Here is a 20,778-nt window from a genome sequence, read left to right as displayed (position 1 = left end):
GTACTGACATGTTTGTATCAGGAAGTAATCATGTGTTTGAAATGCCAGCCTCACTTGTGCACCTCTGTAACAGTCCACAAGCACTACACATACTAGTAACTGCATGTCAGTGCTGCTTCCTCTGCAGTGTCACCACCCTTGTGACTTGCTAGGGAAAGTGGATTCTCCAGCGTTTTTATGCCTCTTTTATTTAAAGCAATGTTTTTGAAATGCGGACTAGGAATCAGTGAACAGAGACAACAAAGAAAGTGAACTACACCCCCAGGCATGAAGAGAGAAAGTAAAAGCGCCTGCCTGGATTGGGATGCGGTGACAGAGTGCAGTTGGAGGGCAGACAGCACGAACAAACCAAGCTGGCTGAAAGGCAGAGAGGAAGCCAAACAGTTTCAGAAATGCTGCTTTATTTACAAACACTCCCACTAGGCGATGAGATATTCATGGGCAAGGAAAGCAAAACAGCAATCTTTCTTTACCATAATATTAAATGACTGGGCTGTCTTTTTTTTTTTTTTTAATTTATCTCACATATCATAAAAGCATCTGATAAAGACTGAAAAAAGGGACAGGTGTTATCCTTTTCCTCTATAAAAAACTTGGTACAGAGTCTAGAGCAGCAGGAGTCCGCCTCATGGACCAAGTCCAAAAGCATAGTGATAATACAAATTAAAATTTATACTTTGAAAAAGAGTAATCAGAACTACTCTGTTATCAGAAACAGCAATTCAAACTAATGTAATTACTTACTATCATAGCTTTCAGAGCTAAACGTCTCCAAAAGCTTTCACAATTCCTAACACATTGCATCAAATTATTTGATAACTGCATCGAATTTTTCAAAGCACATTTTTAAGCTTTTGTTTTCAACAGCCTCCCTGTACCTAACACAACTTTTTTTTTATACAACTAGTTGTATGAAATGTATGCAGCTAACCTGATCAAAATGTTAGGGTGTTTTTCATAGCAGTGGGGGAGAACACATAAAAGAAAGGTCTTCCTGCCAGTTACTGAAGTCAAGAGAGTCTACCCACAGACTATAGGGTAGTAGATATGTATAGGGTAGATATGTTGCATATCACATAACCAACCTGACAACAACTTGTACAATGCATGTCTCTACTCTCACTTTTTTATATCTGTACTTTGTTTCTAAATATCTATTCTCAATTTCTTTAAAAAAAAAAAAAAAACTTCAGGAGTAAAAGGCTGGTAGGAAGTAAATTAAAAAATGCAAATAAGTTCTAAGTACAAACTATGTTTGAAGATCAACAAAACAATTCCATAATTGGAACTTTTTTGACTCCTGGAAGACTCATGGAATGAACACACACACACTGCATAATCTACTCCAACTCATCTTCAATACACAGTGAATACACCGAACCATTTTTCTGGTGGTGTAATGCATTACACATCTTGACTAGAAAGCAACAGATCAGGAAAAAATCAGCTACATCAGCTTAGTATCTAAATCCCTCTGCTGACCACCTTTTTCTTCAGTTGCCTCACAACCAAGATTATTTTTTCTGCTTTTGAGGTTCTACAGAAGTGCTTCTGCCTGTGTTTATCACCCCAACCTCACTTACCATTTGTCCACTTTTCCCACAGAAGGCTAAATTTGCTTCTAGGTGGTTCCTTACATATGGAACTCCTTCTGAGCTGGTCCCCAAGGTCACTATTTTCTGGCTATTCAAATGCTTCCTGAAGGCCCACTCCTACAGTGATACCTACAAAAATCAGTTATCTAATATCTGCTAGATAGAAACTAAATGGGGATGATCTGTATCTTAAAAAAAATTATCAGAACTTCAAGTTATTAAGCTATAGCATACAGAGTTTGCTCACATGATTTAACTATCCCACACACACACTTGCTTTCATTTTTTGCCTTTGAAGCAAAAAAGCAATTACAAACAACAATAGCGCTTTATGTTCTTCGATACCCAGCACAGAATGGACACTACCAGAAATAAATAATTACCAGTACTCCTCAGGTATCTGTAATTCCTGTGGAATATGTGGACTTTGAACTATTTTTCCATACAATAATGAAAACCCATAAAGTACATAAAAAGAAACAATCTGTTTCCTAGCCAACTAATTGTGGGTTGTGGGTTTTTTTTTGAAGTTTCATACGATTAATCTGCCCCTCAAAATCCCATGTGATTTTGCAGATTGAGAATTTTTTCCTTCTCTCCTTTCTTTTTCCTTCACTCCCCCAAATAATTCTCCTCCTCATTTCATTTCCACACGAAACACATAAAAGGAGAAAAAAAAATCCACATCTAATTTCCTGATTTCCGGAGCTGACATACGAGACAAAAAGTGATTAAGTGAAATCTGTAATTTTCATTTTCTCCCAAGCATCTCTAACTAGTTATTGTTTTCACTCCTCAATTCTCTGTTGTCTCTAACCTTCTCCAAATGTCTCAGAAGTCTCTTCAATTCTCAGAACTGTCTCCTCATTTCTTAACAATATTCAGAGCAAAACAAGACAACAGTTGTATCAACTCCTGGAAAACTCATCAGGAAAATTAGAAGGGGAAATTTCTCTCTAAAAAGAAAACTGAGGTATACAATAACCCATACAGCATCACTTCCAAAAAATACAAAAAAGTTTGGAAAAATAATTCACAACCATACACCACACACTATAATACATATTTTCTGTATACAAGCAAAGAAGAAAAAAAACCCAGGGAAAAGTGACCACTATGTGACACACCACAACTATATTCACATTTAAAAGTTTAAGATAACTGCCTGTTTCTAAATACTTCAACCTGTAAATACCAAAATGCTACCAAAGAGAAGAAAAATCCAGATTTAGAATAATCCTGACCATTGTTTCACTGCATTAAGAAGTATAATCCACCAGATTACCTTTAGTATTTGTTTTGCTGAATAGCTTATCTTCCCATTTTTTTCTATATCCACAGCTTCATTTTGTTTAAAAAAAGGAACGGACTTGTAAAGACCTAAACACCTTTTAAAAAGCAAAGTATATATACAAATATATAGGCATTTAGACTCCAAGCCTAGCGTATTTATGGATTTCACAAAACCTAAGCTGTAATGCTTACTAAACTAACCACCAAGCAATTACATACAGAGTTGTCAGAGCAGTGGCTACTACCCACCACTGCTGCCGACTCTACCCACCACTGCTGTCACCAGCCCTGTAACACGTCGGTGACAGGGTGCATAAATATCTGTGATGCTTTTATTAGGCTAACCCAATGCAACCCAACCCTTGGTGCCCTGTTCTGCCTTCCCACAGTCTGGCAATAAAGTTTATTCCCAGGCAGGGTTTCTCAGCAGGTGGGGAGAAACACAGAGTGAGGCCACTTGGGGAAGCATCACAGGCACCTTGCAGAAACATGGCCCTATATTTTGATTACAGTTTTCCTAGGAGGACTTTGAGAAAGGCTTTCTGGTGGTGAGCCAGATGGAAATATCTCACAAGGACAGGTGAGCTAACCTCTGGTGCAGGATGGCAGGCAGCAGCAGCACAGACGCCACAGCCAGCTCCTCTGCCGGCAGCCCAGCAGCGCCCAACCACCCACCCATCCACCCACTGCTGCTGCTGCCGCTGGGCCCAGGCAGCACAGGGAACTCCCAGCTCAGGGCCGCTGTGTTTTGGTTGTATTTATAGGCATCAAAGACAAGATGAAAGAGCGAGCACTATGCAAAAGGCGAGGTGGAAGTTAGCAAATGTTTAGAGCCATACCTCAGCTCATATCTATTAATATACAACATCTACATGCAAAAGAATAATTACATTGTTAAACTACTCCAAAGCTAACAAATACAATTGCAGGTGCCCATGCAACTTTAACTTGTCCAGCTTATGTATAGACATGATACATTTTAATACCACAATGACATTTTTCTCTAGTTATTCCCTCATGCTGTGTCAACAAGGGACAGTGCCATAGGAAGGAGGTGGCAGCATGCATCATGGCAGGTTTGCATCTTAAAGAAGTTGGGAAGTGCCAGACAGAACAGAGAGCAGATACAAGATGAGAAATTTTTCATGCTATTATGTCACCTCCTCATCCTTCCCTGGGCTGTTCCTTAAAACCCTACTCATCAATCCTATATTTTCCTCTAAATGCTAAGTAACAGTAATTGCCCCACCTCTGCTGCTTCTACAGCCTTCTCAGATGAGGTACTGCTGCCACGGCTGCTCACTGGGTTGATGCATGGGATATACATTTACTAGAAAAGCACCACGTGTGGATTTTGGTGGCTAACAAATCCAGAGAAAACTTTTTTTTTGGTGTCACAGAGGTCCTGTGAAAAGGGTTGGGTGTTGTTGGCTGTTTTTTTGGTTTTTTTCAAATCAAACTTTAGACAGATATTACCAGCTATGTCTCCTATATTGTAGACAGCCAGGTCTATGCTAACTTCTGAGTGTAGGCAAAGCTCACTGGCATGGTCAGTCTCACTTCCCAAGAACGTTAAAAAGCCACACAGTCAGTCCAAAGCCACATTTAGCCCACTACCTCATCTCTAACACAGGATGGCAGCGGATATTTGAACAAAACCATAAGCATGAGGGAAGGATAAAGCAGGATTTCTCAGCAGGCTCTTAGCCACATGTAGAGGAAGATGAGTCTGATTCAAAGATGATTTCTTTGCAATTAATAATATCAAGCAGGGTTTTCTTCCAAGAACATCTGATCACTTTTGGAATCTGCCAGATGTCAGTATCCAAAATACCTATGGCACAGAACAGCTGGACCACACATCATGCAAGATCTCCTTCAGCATCTCCTGGTTAGCTCTCAGGACGTCACCTGCTCATTCCACTTCATACCCTCATAGTGAAATACTTGCCCGCTGGAGTATTTCTTGTATTTCCACTGTTCACCTCCTTATCACCCAATGTTCCCATCACCTATGTTGTGAAAATAAGTTGGTATTCGGGGAGCCTTTGTGATTACCACAGAAAAACCTATAAGTAAATTAATAATCCTGTACTCAAAGCAGGATTAGAGTAACACACATGTTAGAATGAGGCACTGACCCACTTTTAACAATAAATAGGACTACACAGTTAATTAGTCAATGAGAATTATCTGCTCTGTGCACTGAATGAGGCTGGAGTCCAGTAAGGAAGGAGGAAGAGCAGGTGACAGCCACATAAGTGCAGGTTACTAAATATTTTTGAATTGGGAAAGACAGTCAGTGAGACTTTACAGGCAGGTGATTTTTGGCAATTCCAAATTTCATGTTCTTATCCTCGGAACTATTATTTAATACAACTCTGTGTATTACTTTCTATATCCAGAGAAAGTGAACTTTAATTTCATTTGGAAATCATACTGTTAATACTACAGGTCATCAGAAAAGTAAGGATTTTAGATATTAGTTTGTCAGTACTCACACGTATCAACTCCAGATTTTGAACAACTATTTTCCTTATTTGTTTCACAAATGCATGCCAAAGCAAAGAAGCTTAGAAGTGAGACTGGTAGCACCACCCACCTCTTCAACTTCGATTTCTCTCTCCTTCCTTTTCTTACTCTCTTTTTCTAGCTAGTCTCCTTCCTGTGAGATCTTCTTCTACCAAGCTTTTGCCTCCTATCACTTCAAGTGAGGTAGCTCTCCCAGCAGATAATCACTGATAACACCAGAGCGGATGCAATCACAGAGAGCTCTACATAATTTTAAACCCCTGATACATTCAATAGAAGCAAGTTTTTCAAATAATTTAAGTGCTCAGCAGTATCAACCTCTGAGCACACACAAATTCTGAATTGTTTTTCTTAGATTTATGGCTCAGGCAAATTTTGGAACTTTTTCTTACAACAACAGCCTTCATATAGGTGCTTTTACCCCCAAGCCAAACTGTGTATCCTCTCCACAGGCCTGAACATCCCCTAATTTAACAGTTTATTGACTTCCTTTTGCACAGGGAAAAAGTCTATTTCATGCCTAACTCTGTCCAAAAGAAAAACTGAACAAAGATCAACTTATCACTACTGAATCTCTCCAAGATATATCTACCTGTTAAAAAAAACCAAAACAAACAAACAAAAAAAGACAAACAAAAATAAAAAAAACATGCACAAGACAGACTTCAGTTTGAATAACTGAAGCTTGAGAAAATGATCAAAGTCTGAAAATAGTGTATTTTAATAGAAAGCATTAAGCAATTTTATATTATAGGCTCCTCCTGAAAGGGTAGACATGACAGTCCTATGTTACTGTAAGACACTGACAAGCTACCAACTACTGAGATAATACTGCTAAGTGGCATAAGCTCACCAGACCTGGCAAAATATCAGCTGCAGGTTCCTGAAACATGTATGAAGCACTAAAAACATACATACAGGATGTTCAGTGCAATTGCATCTTAATTTTACAAAAAATATGGTTGAGGCCATTTAGTAGTTGAGTCATTTAATGTAAACAAATGCCAGGTTTATGACAGAAATCAATAATGCAACCAAATTTAATATGCTAATTAAAAGCAGCATAACATTTCTGAAGGAGCATCTTTTCCTAGCTGCAAAGTGCTGCTTTACCTACAAAATTAATAGTGACTAAAATCAGTTTACTGCAAACACCATCTAACTCTTAGACTGCACATTAGGAAGACGCATAACAAACCAGTAACAGCAGTACCACTCTGCATGGCATACAGGCAATGTGAACAATCACCATCTGAGAAGGGGCTGCATATGAAGGTTGACGAAGCCTTGGGAAACAAGTTAGAGGCAACTTCTGCTCACAGTAGCAGATAATGTAAATATACAGTTATTTATAAAACTATTTTGTATTTTTTTAATATAACATTTCAGTTGGAACATTTAAAACTGAGCTGCAACTCAGCATGAGTTGTTTGGAGGAGCCCATCTAAGGATACCATTTGGGAAAGTGCTGCCTCCCTGCAACCACCCCCTCTGCCAGCCCAGCTTTGGGCAGAGAGGTCCACAGCGAACCCACACCGTGCCTAGCACTGAGATAACCAAAGGGCAGCTGCCCAGGCGCCCCCCAAAACCAGCCGTGGGTGGAGCCCCTTCCAACACACCTGCCAGCTCCTTCCCCGTCAGTAACGGCCGTGTCCCCCATGCGTGCCCCGGGGCGGCCGGCGCAGCTCCGGCCCGACCTGCCCGAGACGCCCGCGGCGCCCAGCAGAGGCCGAACGGGGTGCAAGGCGGCGGGGAGGGTGGCCGGGGACCCTGCCGCCACCATGGCTGTTGTTATTTGTTTCCGGTAACACCACAGCGTGTCGGGGAGCAAGAACAACGCGCCGCCCGCCCGCCCCCCGCCGCCCCACACCGCACCACCCCCAGGCCGACGCGCCGCACTCACTCGTCAGCCGCGGGCCATCCAGCCCCCCGCCGCCTCCGCCGCCGCCTCCCGTCCCCAGCTCGGCTTTCTTAGGCCCCACCACCGCCGCCGAGCCCGGGCTGGCCCCGTGCGGTGGGTAGCCAGGCCCGGCGGCAGCGGCCGGGGGGATGCCGAGCGGAAGCCCGCCGAGGGGGGCGGCGGGCCCCGGGCCGGCGGGGGCGGTACCGGGCTCCTCATGCAGGAACTGGCACTCCTCGCCATAGAAGCAAGTCTTGTCCTTGGCGTAGTAACGGCAGAACTTCAGCTTCACGGCGCCGCCGCAGCCGGCCCCCACCCCGCCGGCCACCGGCCCCGCCACGCCGACCCCCACCGCCGGCGGCGGCGGCGGCCCCACCACCGGCGACGGCGACGAGCAGGGCAGGCCGCTGCTGTTCATGGCAACCGCCCCGCCGCCGCCGCCGGGGTCGACACCATGGGGAAGGAGGGCGGGAGGGAGGGGGCGGGGAGGGGGAAGGGGCGCGGGAACCGCCGTCACCCCGGGCTCCGGCTCCGGAAGGGGGAGGAGGGGGCGACTCCGCGCCTCTTAAAGGGGCCGCGCGGCCCGCGGCGGGGGCGGCGGCGCCTCCTCAGTGGTCCCGGCGCTCAGGGTTGTTTATGCCATTTTCCTCTTCCTGAGCGGCCGCACGGGCGCGCCTGCGCTGGCGCGGGGCATGCTGGGTAGCGCCGCCAGCTGCCGGGCGAAGCCGAGCCGCCCGCCGAGCCGGGGCTGAGGAGGGGTTCGGTCCGAAGAGGGGGGATGGCGGGCGGGAGCGGCGCAGCGTCAGCCGGCCAAGCGCGGTGTCCGGCGGGCGGGAGGGCGCAGGGGTCGCCGCGGAGTGAGCACAGCGTCCAGCGGCTTGGCTGGGTGCGCGCGCGCGCGGGCGTTAACCGTCGCGCGCGGTGGCGTCCGGCCCTCGGACGAGCGCGGCCTGCGGAGCTTAACGCCCGTCCCAGCGGGGCGGGTGACCCCTGCCGCCCCCTCGTGCCCTGCGGCCGGGGCCGCTCGGCTCCCGTGCCGTCTCTCAAACTGGTTCTCCCACCTCTCCCCCTCGCGAGGTGGGGGTCGGGGTACCGGCGCTCCCAGCAATGTCTCAGCCCGTTTACCCCCCAAAACACCTCTTCCCTGCTGAAAACCACAGGGCAGCCCGTTGGCTTTTCCCAGCTTGCTGTGTGAGAGCGGAGCCTGAGGGATTCTCCCTCTCCAGGCGTTGAATTGGTGTGCCTGGTGTTTTTAAGGGGATGTTTGAAGTGTTTTCCCCTGAGCGTGGAGAATTTTGTTATGTGAATTTTCAGTGACTCACTTGCTAAGCTACTCAAGACTTTGGGTTTTTTTTGTCTTATGTTGTTGGCATAGCTTGTGCTATTGCTGAAGTGATGTATATAGTGGAAAAACATGACATATTAAAGCACACTTGACATTCTGGTAAGAAAAAAAATTAATGTAGAATTAAGATTACTTTTTTTTTTTTTTGGTCGTAGTCTTCAGTCATATTAAAAATGAAAAGAAAATCAGGGCCTTGCTCCAAGATACCTTGACAGAATATGCAAAAGAAATGTAAAAAAATGAGTGAGCTTTTAAATGTCACAACAAAGTCTTCCTCAGATAACATCTTTAAAGACTTTAAGAAGCAAGCATGCTTTAAACTGATGTCTCAAGACCAACATTTGTGCAGTCAGAAGTGTGGCTTCTACAAGCTTATAAACTAGATGAGGAAAAAAAGGTGGTTAGTCTACAAAATAACATTGGACAGAAAACTAGAGAAGAGCAAGGCTGCAAGAGTCAGAGCTGAAGTCCTAGCCTGGTATCCCAAGAAAATAAGATTAAGGGTATCATTTCTCTGTCATTCCTCAACAATTTTCAGCCTTTTGCTTCCTTTCAACTGGCTGGCAAAAAGCTCACAGCTTCTGTGTTCCTACAAGTTTAGTAAAGTAGTGGGAAAGTTTAGTAAAGTAATTTAGTGAAAGAGTGGGAAGGCCCTGTTGATGTCTCCATTAAAATCTCTGGGTAGGAGCTTGGACACAAACCACAGGAAGCCCTCATAAATACCTCAACCATGGGAAATGTTTTAACCCCAACTTGCACTTTCCTAGATAACAGAAATCATTTTAGTACATGGGTGAGAGGTAGTCCCAGCTGTTTTGGCTGAGGTACCCGCAGGACTACTTAGTTGTGTATCGATCAGCCCCTTGGCATAGTGTTCCTCCTTTGAGGAGTGAAACCATGGGCTTCCTTGCACTGTGAGCTGCTGTAGCTACACACAGGTGCTCACAGGTCAAACTTCCCTCTGCTGCTGCAGTGGGAAAAGGGAGAGCCTGGGAGTGCATTGTTTTTTCTCCCTTTATCCTGGGAAGGTGCCAGCACAGGCAGAGGTCTCAGGCAGATGGGTCATCCGGGGTCTGTGGATTCATAGAGGGGAATGGGAGGTGGAAGATGCTGTGCTGAGGTGATGCCAGGCATGGGGGAAGAGAGGAACCCAGTATCACCTGCTGAAGCCCCCTTACCAGCAGCCTGTTTACCAGGGTTGGTGTCCCCTGGAAAAACCTCCCGTTCAAGAGGGGTCAGACTCGGTGGACAAGTTATACGTATGTGTGAGAAAGTTGGAAAGGGCCACAGAATTATGTTAATGAAGGGAGAAGAAAAATCTCAGCTTTCCCAAGCACTGTGGATCTTTTATCCAGAGTTTTAGTACTGTGGATTTAATGGTATCAAGTTATCTTACAAGAGATTTCATGATACACATAGGGAAATACCTTTTCTGGGTAAACTGGTTGGACATGAAATTAATTCTTCCAAGCAAAGACTTCAATTGTGTAACCACTCCCACCGCTGAAGTGTATTCTAACCTGTGTTTTCAACCTTGTGAGACTGCTTTTCCCACAGCTCTTTTGCTGATCCATGCATATGTCTAACATCACATGTGCACAGTGAGGTTAGGAACAAGGACACAAATGGGCTTGTGTGTACACGACCCACATTTTTCCTGTCTGCATGCTGTAGCTCAGGCTGAAAACATTCCCACTGGATGCGGGAAGAGCTGAGATAGGGACTGAGCTGTAGCACCTGATCCTGCCAGCCGGAGTGCCCAGATAACAATGAGACATGTGGTACAGTGCCAAGGGTGTTCGGCTTCTCCCCCACTGAAGATGGTACGTTGTACCTGAGCTACTGAGCATCAAATCAGCTTGGAAGCATCCCTCATCTTCTCTGTGTTTTCTTGGCCAGCAGAGCAGAGCCAATAATGCGAAAAGGCTCAAGATGGCATGAGCCTCTTTTTGTGGCTCTGGCAAGCTCTTACCTCTCCTGTCTCTTTAGTTCTGTTAACTATATGTAAGGACTTGACTCATGTCCATATGGGAGCCTGACACTTTCTCATTAATCACAACCATGTGTTCCCCTCAAATTTTATTTTTATTGCCTGTTTCTGCTGCTCAGCCAGAGCACTGAGGAGTCCTGCTGGCCGTTCGCTATCTACTTGAACTTGCTTCACTGCCTCGTGCAGTGCATGGAGATTTACTGGGCACTCCTGCAGAGTAGTGATTGATGATGTTATCATTTTTTTCACAAAACTAGTTCCTCTGTGAATTGAAGCTGGCACCTATATGGAGAACACTGCTGTTCCTCTCCTGGGCACATACCCAGATTTACTTTGCATTAGATCCAGGGAGCAAGATGAAGGAGAAACAGATAGATGCCCTTGGGTCTTGTCCCACTTTGTAGTCAACTAATAACTGTGGTGTGCTTTTCGACCCAGAAATGGAGAAATACTTCTGTATACATACATTCAGCCATAGCCAAGTGACAGAGTTTTTAAGAGCTCTGACAGAAAGGCAGAACCAAACATTATGAGATGAAAAATAAGAGGGGGGGGGGAGGAAAAAAGAAATCCTTGAGAAGGAGAGGCCTGCCAAGAGCTCTTTTCTCCAGCCAAATCAGGTCACAAGCGCCAAATAGCTCTCCCGTAACATTCAAACCAGTGTTGAGAAAGCCATGTCTTCTATTGAGAGTAACAGTTTCTCTTTGTGTCAACCCAAAATTAACATGTTTAGTAAATCATGTGGAAACAGATCCTGAGGTGCAGGCTGGCATCAGATAATGCAAATGAATAACAATACTTTTTTGAGGGATAGAGTTATTGTAGCTGTGATTTTTCTTTAAGGCATAAGCAAGACAAATTTTGTAGCTAAGAGTCTTGTTAAACCAACCAAGTAGTTGGAAAAAGTAATGCATGTATACTGGTTTATTTTCAACAGTACCAGCTGGTCTATTAAGAGATATTATCTCTGCTTTAAAAACTGGCCTTGCTTAATATTATTGAAACAGATCAAATGAAAGACTTCTAAAAAAGTTTTCACATAATTTGAATTTAACCTCTAAAGTCTATCATTATAGTATTTCATTAAGAAAAAAAGTTGTTGAGATTTACAGAAATATAAACATGATCAGAGTACCCAGTCATATTAGACAAGAATTTAGCATTTGTTCATTTACTTTTTGAAGGAAGAGTAATAAAGCCTGATATGTCAGGATATACAGCAACTGTTGTCTGAAGTCTAAGGGAAATTTCCACTCTTGAGGAGATTATTCCACAAAATTAGGGTTTTTTTAATCTTCCTTTGAAGTGTTTGAGAATGATTAATATGGCAGTTAGAATATTGGATTGAATGGACCAACGTGCTGTGGCAATACCCATGGGTCCCTAGCTAGGCAGTTTGCTTTACTAACAGTATCTGAAAGAAACCAAATGTTGCTCCTAACCAGATTCCCATTCACATGCAGAAAGAAATTCTTTCACACTCAGTGAAGTTTTGAATTCAAATCAAGTAGCAAGTCAGGAGTTGACCCTGAAGTGTTCCTGCTAACACCTACGTTAATAATGTATGCTACCACCTGTGTTAATAATGTATGGGGGAGAGGTCTAGCCCTAAGCTAAAGTTCATACTAGTACAAGCACTAAAATGTAAGTCTGGTTTCACTGTGCTGGTAATCTAGTCATGTGATTTAGCTAGAAAGTTTCTTACATGCAGCTACTCCCACTGGAGCTGCCTTTATCTAACTGTTGCACTAAAGACCAACCATGATGTGATATAACCTGGATAAAATACTTGGTAACAGAAACAATTCTCTCATGGCAGAAAAAACCCTACTCAAAAGAATGCTTTACTGTCATGTACATGTATATGACACATTTGTTGAACCACCTCCAGTCTTTAGAAATAGGTTAATATTCCAGATTTTATATATTTATTTTGGCTTAATCCAGTAGATATGAACTGTCATAGCTGACGGCATCTTTCACAGAAGCTTTTAAGCTGAAAACCTGACATGTACATTAAGACTTCTGATACCAGATCAGCTAGATTACCAGCAACAAATTCTCCTGATTAAGAAAGTTAATGGTAGTTTCTCCTTGTCTGAACCACAAAAAGGCAAAATATCTTCAACAGAATCCCAGCAGCTTCCAGTGCTGAATGCATCAGGTGGAAGAGAAAACAAAGCACTTTGCTCACTTGTTGATTTTAAATCAAAGGACTCAAAGGACAGGCATCCACTGGTTTAGTGTATATGTAAGTATTTGGGTGGATCTTTGCCATACCACCTGAACAGAAGCACGAACTGTCTACCCTCTGGTTTCTGAGGGTAAAACCTTTATGTAGCTGTAGTGTTGAATACAAGATAGAAGAAAACACAAGAAAGGCATGGATTTACTGGTGCGAGTCCAGTGAAGAACCATGAAGATGATAAGGGATTGGAGTATCTGCCATACGAGAAGGGGGTGAAAGGCTGAAACTGTTTAGCCTGGAGAAGAGAAGGCTTGGGGGCATCCTACCAATGTGTATAAATACCTGATGGGGGAGCCAGACTCCTTTCTGTGGTACTCAGTGACAGGAACAGAGGCGATGAGCACTAAATGAAACACAGGATGTTCCCTCTCAAGATCAGGAAACACTTTTTTACTGTGAGGGTGGTTGATCACTGAATAGATTGCCCGGAGAAGTTGTCCTTGGAGGTATTTAAAACCCTACTGGCAGTGGTCTGGGGCAACCTGTGCTCACTGATCATGCTTTAAGCATCAGGCTGGACTAGGTGATCTCCAGAGATGTCTTCCAACCTCATCCATGCTGGAACTATGTACCAGCGAGGGCTATGCAAAGAAAAAAAAAAGGCAGCCTGCCAGCCAGGAAAGCTTGTTGCCAGCATGACATTTCTCTGTTTGCAATTATTTCTCTAAGGCCTGTGGAATCCTACACTTCCTTTCCTGGTTTTTGCATCCTTGCAAATATGTATCTCCTTGATTTTCGTGTTATTTCACATCCTTCCTTTTCATTGCATCACATACAAACTTGTTTTCAGCACCAGAGTATAATGCTATTGTCTCAGTCTGTGTTTCTAAGGAAATCTTGTGAGAGATCATGTGCTCATCTTTGCTAACAATGCTGGCCCCAGTGCCATTTTCCCAATTGGCCCCTGCAATTATCTTTGGGACATTTTCTGTGGCTTCTTTTTTTTACCTATGATATGTCTGTCTAGTTCTGATCCATCTACATTTTAATTTAATTTTCCCTAATGCAAAAGAAGCTATTTAGCAGGTATCAATAAAAAAATCTAGATATCACCTCTGCCAGGTTTCTGAGAACACCTTACTGGCATTGAATTTATTTGCTCAGGAATTCTTTTTATCCAGGTTCTGTACAATTGCAGAATACTTGCATAGTCCCTCACAAGTAAAAATATAACAACTAAACAAATAAAATAATTAAATACAATTTTATACACAAAATATAACAGCTGAAAGCATAACAAAAATTCCCCAACATATCTTGGGGGAGATGCTGAGCTTCTCCTTTCAGACTGGATCTACTTCTGCCTGGGGGCTGCAATGTATGGCTGTGGAAGCCGGGGAGATCTGCCTGCCCCTCTGCGATGTCCTGTCCTGGTACAAGCAGGGGCCGTGCTGGGGTGAGAAACTTCAGCCACAGCTGGACTAGCTCCTCCCCTAACACATCTGCAACCAAGCAGCAGATCCTGGAGTGCTGCACTCTGAAGAAGACAGCTAGTGGGGCTGAGGGCAGATGGACTGTGTCTCTAGAGACTTGTGTTTGAGGGCGAGCCTGGAGGGCTTTATTTTTATCCCCTACACAAGTCGTCTGCAAAACAGCTTCAGAACAGCTGTAGCTCAGTTTGAACCTCCCTGCAGGCAATGCTAGTTTGCTGTTCCCCCTGGTGTAAACACAGACCCATGCCACAAACGTGCTCCCCATCTGGGTGGAAGCCCCCTGAGCTCTTGGCAGTGACCGCAGCAGGTCCTCTGCCACCAGCAGACCAAGCGCTCACCCAGCGCGGGAAAACTCCCTTGGCCTGTGATGACAGATGCAGCAGGGTATTCCCATGGTGTCACACAAACTTCATTTGGATTTTTTTTTTTTTTGAGCTGTTTAGCTTGACAGTGCCACTTGCTCTTTCCTTCATCAATACTCAGAGAAATTATGCAGACTGCTAGTGCGTGAAAGCAGAAACCATAAATGCTTTGAAAATAAGAATTGAGATGAGACATCAAAAAGTCAGCTGCACCAAATTTACCCAAGAAAATATGTTTTTGTAGAAGTGTGAGTGAAGGGCTAAAGAACCAGGCAAGGTCTGAGCAGCAGAAGCGGAGGCAGCTGCTCAGCTTGGTAGAGGCATCCTCCAACAGAAGGAAGACGTCCCTGACCCCCAGAGAGGCCCCTCTTCTCTCCATCCCACAGCCGTTTCCTTCAGGCTTGGGTCTCGGGCCCTCACTTTTGAGAAGTAGTTTCGCTGTGGGCAGTGACGTGCACCCTTAAGACAACCACCTGCGCGGTTCGGTTCACTCACTAGGGCCGGGGGACTGTAGGGCATTGCCAGCCATGGCAGCGGTCTGGCCCTACGGCTGCCCTTCTGGAAGCCTATTTCACCTGGCAGGTAAGGTCTCCTCACACTACCTCTTGGACCCTTTTCTCTTCATTTCACAGTCTCTCACTGCATCCATTCACATATTTCCTTTCTTTCTCCTTTGACTTCTTATCCATTTATTTTCTTTCACATCTTTTATTTTCTGTCCCACATTTCTTCTCTCTTCTAGGGATGCTTTTCTCCTTCCCATCATCTTCATCCTTCTCAGTCCAGCCTGGCTTTTGCTGTCACTGCACCTGACACATTTCATGCTCAAGGCAAAAAGTATTTAAATATACAGATTTTTGTTTTCCTGTTATAAATCTGTTTCCTGGTGTTAATGTTAGCTTGACCTGATCACTTTAAACAATCTATCTGCAATTTCCCAGGTAGATAATCTGTGACTCTGATACCTTGGTGAAGCAAAATATAACAATGCATCTGTATCTAACCATGTTTTGTTATTGTTGTTCAATGATCTAAATAGAAGAAGGCATGATATTAATATCTAGCAAGTCCTTTGTTTTGTTAGAGTAAGGAGTTTTGTATTTTAAGGCTTGATTTCCTCTATTGAAACCATCTCAACATTTAACTGTTAAGAGAAAAGGAAATAAGATTTGCTTCCATCTCAAATGCCTGAAACTGTTTTTCTCTAGCTCTAAAATAAATGGCTTGCTGCTATCAAACATGATCTTGCTGATTCAAAATCCAGGACTGAAACAAAAAGACAGTGTGTTTTTTCTCTGATATATGTGGTTCTGATGTATGCCTGGAAAAGTTATTTAACAACCTACAGTCCATTTTCAGCTCCATGTACAGGGATAATAATGTTTACTTCAAAGAGCAATTGTTAGATATTATTCATTCATTGCTGAAAGTCTACATGAGCTATTTGAAGAGAAGGTGGAGTAAAAATGAAAATGAGTATTTTATTATCTCCTGCTTTGCTTGACTGCTGATACTACTACTAAGCAAACCCTGTTGAAGAGGGATTTCTGTGTTTTCTTCTTGATTGAGCTTTGCTAGTCTTACAGGCTGCATAACAAAGTAAAAAAAAAAAAAAAGAAAATCATCTGGGATTGGGGTGTGATGGTGCCCAAAGGGCCCTGCAAGGGATAGGCTTTGGTGTGGCTAATAGACAGTTCTGCAAAGAGAGAACAAAAGGTGTGAGAGCCCCAAGGTGTGATTATCTTCCAGGACGACCGGAGTTCTTTCTGTTGAGATATTATTTAGTCAAAGTGAGGTATATAGGGAGGCAGTGCTACTTCTTGTAAGACTAGTTGTTATAGGGAAAAATAGCAAATGCTTTTGGACACACAAACTGGCTAGGATTTGGAGGATCAGAGGCATAGCTGACAGCAGAAATCTTGAGAACTGCTAGCTCCATATGTCTCTCTCTAGCAAATCACTCTTTTAAAAATCAATTTTGATGTAAAAATGTTAAGCTTTTAATTAATTATATGTAATATCTTAAAAATGTGTGTGTTCTCTTTAAGAATCTGTCTATTGCTTAGAGGCAAGACCTAGTAATAAATTGTGCAGACAACAGAGGGTATCCATATGATGAACCATAATAATCAGAAGCTGCAGCACTTAACCAGCAAAACTAAACTATAATAACACCTAGAGAAGAAAGTACACAGCATCTCTAGACTTAAGGCATCAGGTCTGTCTTTAAATTATGAACTCAGAACTGCAAAAGTTGCAGGAAAGAAAAAGCATCTTACCTGTGATATTTGCTGGAAATAAATGTTCCCCAGCAGCGAGGAATGTAATCCCAAGAACTTTAGAAAACAGAATATAGAATACAATATATATGTAAATACACCTATATACATTAAAAGCACTATTCCAGTTCATCATCTTCTTAACTTTTGCTGGTCATCCTAAGCAAGAGCTTGTGGTTAAAGAGAATATTATCTAGCATATAATTAGCCTGCATTAGTGGATGAGGTGGAAGGGTGGATGGGGCCTGGGTACTGAGGCAGTAGTAGTTTCATGTTTTGCAAACAGGGGAATTTTGTGATGAACAGAGGCTTTTGGTGACCTTTCTCATCAGGGGAAGTTTTCCATTAACAACTGCTCTTGTTCCCTTGTTTTTATTGCACCCTCTCTTACTAAGAGCTGCTTATGGGATTACCTGCACTTTCAGAACAACTGAGAGAAATGAAGTTGTCAGATACTGACTGAGATCTCCCTGTGGCTGGCAAAAGAGAAGAAATTTCATATGAGCAAGGACTGCAAGCTCAGGCCCTAACAAGCTCTGGATTAGATTATGGTGTGTCTGATTGCACAAAAACTATAGAACCAGACTGTTGAAAAACCCCTCACAAAACATGCAAGTGTCCTTTACGTTCCTGTGGCTGAGACCCAGGAAAATATGAGATAGGCCGACACACTTCTGCTTTTTAAGAAGGACCCAGAAATGCTTGGGACACAGTTGTCTTGCAGGATCTGTCCATCTCCCAGCAATACACCATTTTCTCTCCAACAAACCAGCTGACAAACATTCCAGAGCAAGTTCAGGCACCAAGCCCTGCCACCAGCAGGAAGGTAAAATCAATGAGCACCCCAGGGAGAATCAAGTTTGATCCTGACTACAATCTCTTTCCTGAGACATGCAAAAACCTGGGTGCAAGCCAGCTCTGAATGTTGGGTAAGGCCAGTACATGATCTGCTTACTCAGGCAAACAGTCATGCCCAACAGAACGTATTTTCATGGTCATCCATCACCATTTCATGGATCAGAAGATAAGGTATTACTTCTGAAGTGAAAATTCCTGAAGGTGAAAGGATTATGCAGAAAAATAGTTGTTTTCCAATGGAAGCAAATACAACTTAACACTATGGGTGTTTTATTTCTTTTGAGCTTTGTCCCCACTTGCTTCTCCCCTCTTTTCTTCAGAAAATTCCTCAAGTTACCCACATTTCAAGCTACTGAGAAGCTGGAAGATGTCCAGAGCACAGCCCGACTGCCAGGGCCACCCCCATGTCTCTGCCCAGCAGTGCGTGGGTGGACACTGTGCAGCTCAGTGGTCCCCAGTTTGTCACAGAGCAGAGATGTGAACATCCTGTCCTTCTGCAGCATCCCTGTTGAGAACCCTTCAATAATGATCCCAAAATAGTAAAGCACAGAATACCTGTTGTTCATGAATTTCAGAAAATGTGTCTTTCAAAAGATCTGAAACTTTGTGGCATAAACTCATTCCGGTTGAAGATTCTGCACTGTTAGCAGAGAAGTTGTTTTGGTTCATTGGGTTGAGTTAGATGTTCTAAAAATCTTCATGGAGATGTTCCCTGTGAAAGGCAGGGATGAAAAAGTCCATCAAATAGCCATGGGAGTGAAATTGGAGAGTAAAACATTTACAAAGAATAAATGTAGAAGAGCACAAGTGAAGCAAAAGCAATTTAAATTTTTTATAGTAACACTAGAAAAGGACATGGACTGTTTCGAAGGAAAATAGGGACCAAAACATCAATCCAGAGCCAATAAAGAGCAGCATTTCTCAAATGGGCAGGAAGACCTTATTGGCTTAACCATGTGGCTTAACTCTATGACTGTTAATGGAAACACATTTAAGAAGATACTATGGGACTCTAAACTGAAACATGAAGCAAAATTCTACCTTAAGGAATCTGTAACCCTTCAAACACAGATAATACCCTAGAAATTGCTGGTGTGTTTGAAGTATAGACTCTTATTTTCTCTTCTATATTTCATGACAAATAAGATGATAACAAAGCTATACAGATAGCTGGGTAAACGTTGTGTGCTTATTTCCCATCCAAAGGAAGGAACGACTCCTTAAATTTTTTGAAGATGTTTCCTTAAAACCTTTTGAAAAACCTGAACAGGGTAAACAGACAGAAAAGCTAGCTTATCACCTGGATATTTAGCTCTGTAACTGTTGTAAGACATTATTTACTCCTTTCTTTGTAGTCTAGGCTTAATTGTGTAGATAAGATTTCCAACTGGTGAGCTACAAGGGCTGGTTTGGAAAGTGTTTTATTGTTACAATGTGCTCTTTAAGGAGTATGTTGGATTTTACATTTGTACGACTGCTTGGAAATTGCAATTGTTTTTTAATGCTAACCTCATAATGATAGTATTTTTTAAAATTCATTTTTATGGATTTTGTTGCCAAACACCAACTACCATTTTTATCAAATACTTTGGATTAATTTTTATCTTTTTATATTTTGTAGCAGAATCTTTCTCTCCCACTCTCCCTCTTTCTGTCCATTCTTCCCACTCCCACAAATACAATTCAGGCCCTCTGTGTTCTGTCCTCACCTCCTTTTCCAGGAAGGGATAGAAAATATACTATAGTCAGTTGTGAAAACTGTTGTTTTCATTTAAAAGGGAAGTTCTAAAATACTAGGATGACAAATAGTATCATTTCATTATCTGCCATCTGTTTTCATTTCTCTTTTGGGGAGATCCTTTTCTCCTTGTTGATGAGGTGCCAGGAATCTCATACCTTTATCTTTAGGTACTTAAGTAGCCCTTGCTTGCAAGAAGTTAGTAATTCCACCGATGTCAGTAGAAGTGCTAGAGTGTGTCAGGTAATGAGACTGGAGGACTTAAATACAGAGCAATTAAAAAAAAAAAAAAACAAAAAACAAGAGTTAAAGCAAACTCACTATGTCATTAGATGAAACATATCTGTTTGCTTTGCTTCAGGGTTGTCTATCCAGCTTTTTAGTGGCATAAACCTCCCCTCCCCATGAGCAAACATCCTCTAGAGGACCATCAAGAATAAGGACAGCCCAATGCCATTTCCTGATTCATGAGGGACCTCTGTGGTCCTTCTGTGCTTCTTTGGTGCTTCTGTCCTTCTGTGGTGCTTCTTTGCCCACAGAATTGTCCCTTTGTTCACAGAATTACAGAAATGCTGAGATGGGAAGGGACCTCTGGAGGCCATTTTGTCCAACCTCCCTGCTTGAGCAGGGCCACCTAGAACCAGCTGTCCAGGACACTGTTCAGGTAGCTTTTGAATATCTCTGAGGGTGGAGACCACCACCTCTCTGGGCAACCTCTGTCATTGCTCAGTCACCCACATAGTGAAAAACTTAGTACACATTGCCTCTGACCCTGTCATTTGGCACCATTGAAAAAAGCCTGGCTCTGTCCCCTTTGCACCCTCCCTTTAGTTATTTATGTACATTGATAGGATCCCCCCAAGCCTTCTCTTCTCCAGGCTGAATAGTCCCAGCTCTCTCAGCCTTTCCTCATAGCAGAGATGTTCCAGTCCCTTAATCATCTTTGTGGGCCTTCACTGGCCTCTCTCTAGTATGTACATGTCCCTCATACTGAGGAGCCCACAACTGGAGACAGGACTCCAGGTGGGTCCTTCCCAGTGCTGAGCAGAGGAGAAGGACCTCTACCTGCTGGCAAAACCCCTCCTAATGCAGCCCAGAATACCATTGTTCACCACACTTAGTGGGGTGGAAAGGTCTGGATGATGTGAGAGCCGAGAAGCAGCTCCCTTGAGAGTATGGAAGATGTGGGTAAGAAGCAGAAGAAC

General features: G+C 43.3%; 2 protein-coding genes across 9 annotated transcripts in view; one reads left to right on the top strand and one right to left on the bottom strand.

Moving 5' to 3' along the window:
- PAN3 (poly(A) specific ribonuclease subunit PAN3) overlaps nt 1-7,947 on the bottom strand; it is an 81,375-nt gene extending 73,428 nt beyond the window's left edge. For all 5 annotated transcript variants that reach the window (XM_065050877.1, XM_065050891.1, XM_065050884.1 and 2 more), the window contains exon 1: nt 7,324-7,947. In XM_065050877.1, coding sequence (XP_064906949.1) covers nt 7,324-7,738 — 415 coding nt within the window. In that variant the 5' untranslated portion in view covers nt 7,739-7,947. The remainder of the gene's footprint in view (nt 1-7,323) is intronic.
- A 221-nt stretch (nt 7,948-8,168) lies between these two features.
- The window catches only part of FLT3 (fms related receptor tyrosine kinase 3), a 51,032-nt gene continuing 38,422 nt past the window's right edge, over nt 8,169-20,778 (top strand). For all 4 annotated transcript variants that reach the window (XM_065050847.1, XM_065050841.1, XM_065050852.1 and 1 more), the window contains exon 1: nt 8,169-15,280. In XM_065050847.1, the coding sequence (XP_064906919.1) occupies nt 15,226-15,280 (55 nt within the window). In that variant the 5' untranslated portion in view covers nt 8,169-15,225. The remainder of the gene's footprint in view (nt 15,281-20,778) is intronic.

The sequence above is a fragment of the Columba livia genome, chromosome 1, assembly GCF_036013475.1.
Source record: "Columba livia isolate bColLiv1 breed racing homer chromosome 1, bColLiv1.pat.W.v2, whole genome shotgun sequence".
NCBI lineage: Eukaryota > Metazoa > Chordata > Aves > Columbiformes > Columbidae > Columba > Columba livia.
The sequence above is the reverse complement of the archived record's forward strand: the minus strand, read 5'-3'. Positions and strand labels throughout refer to the sequence as shown.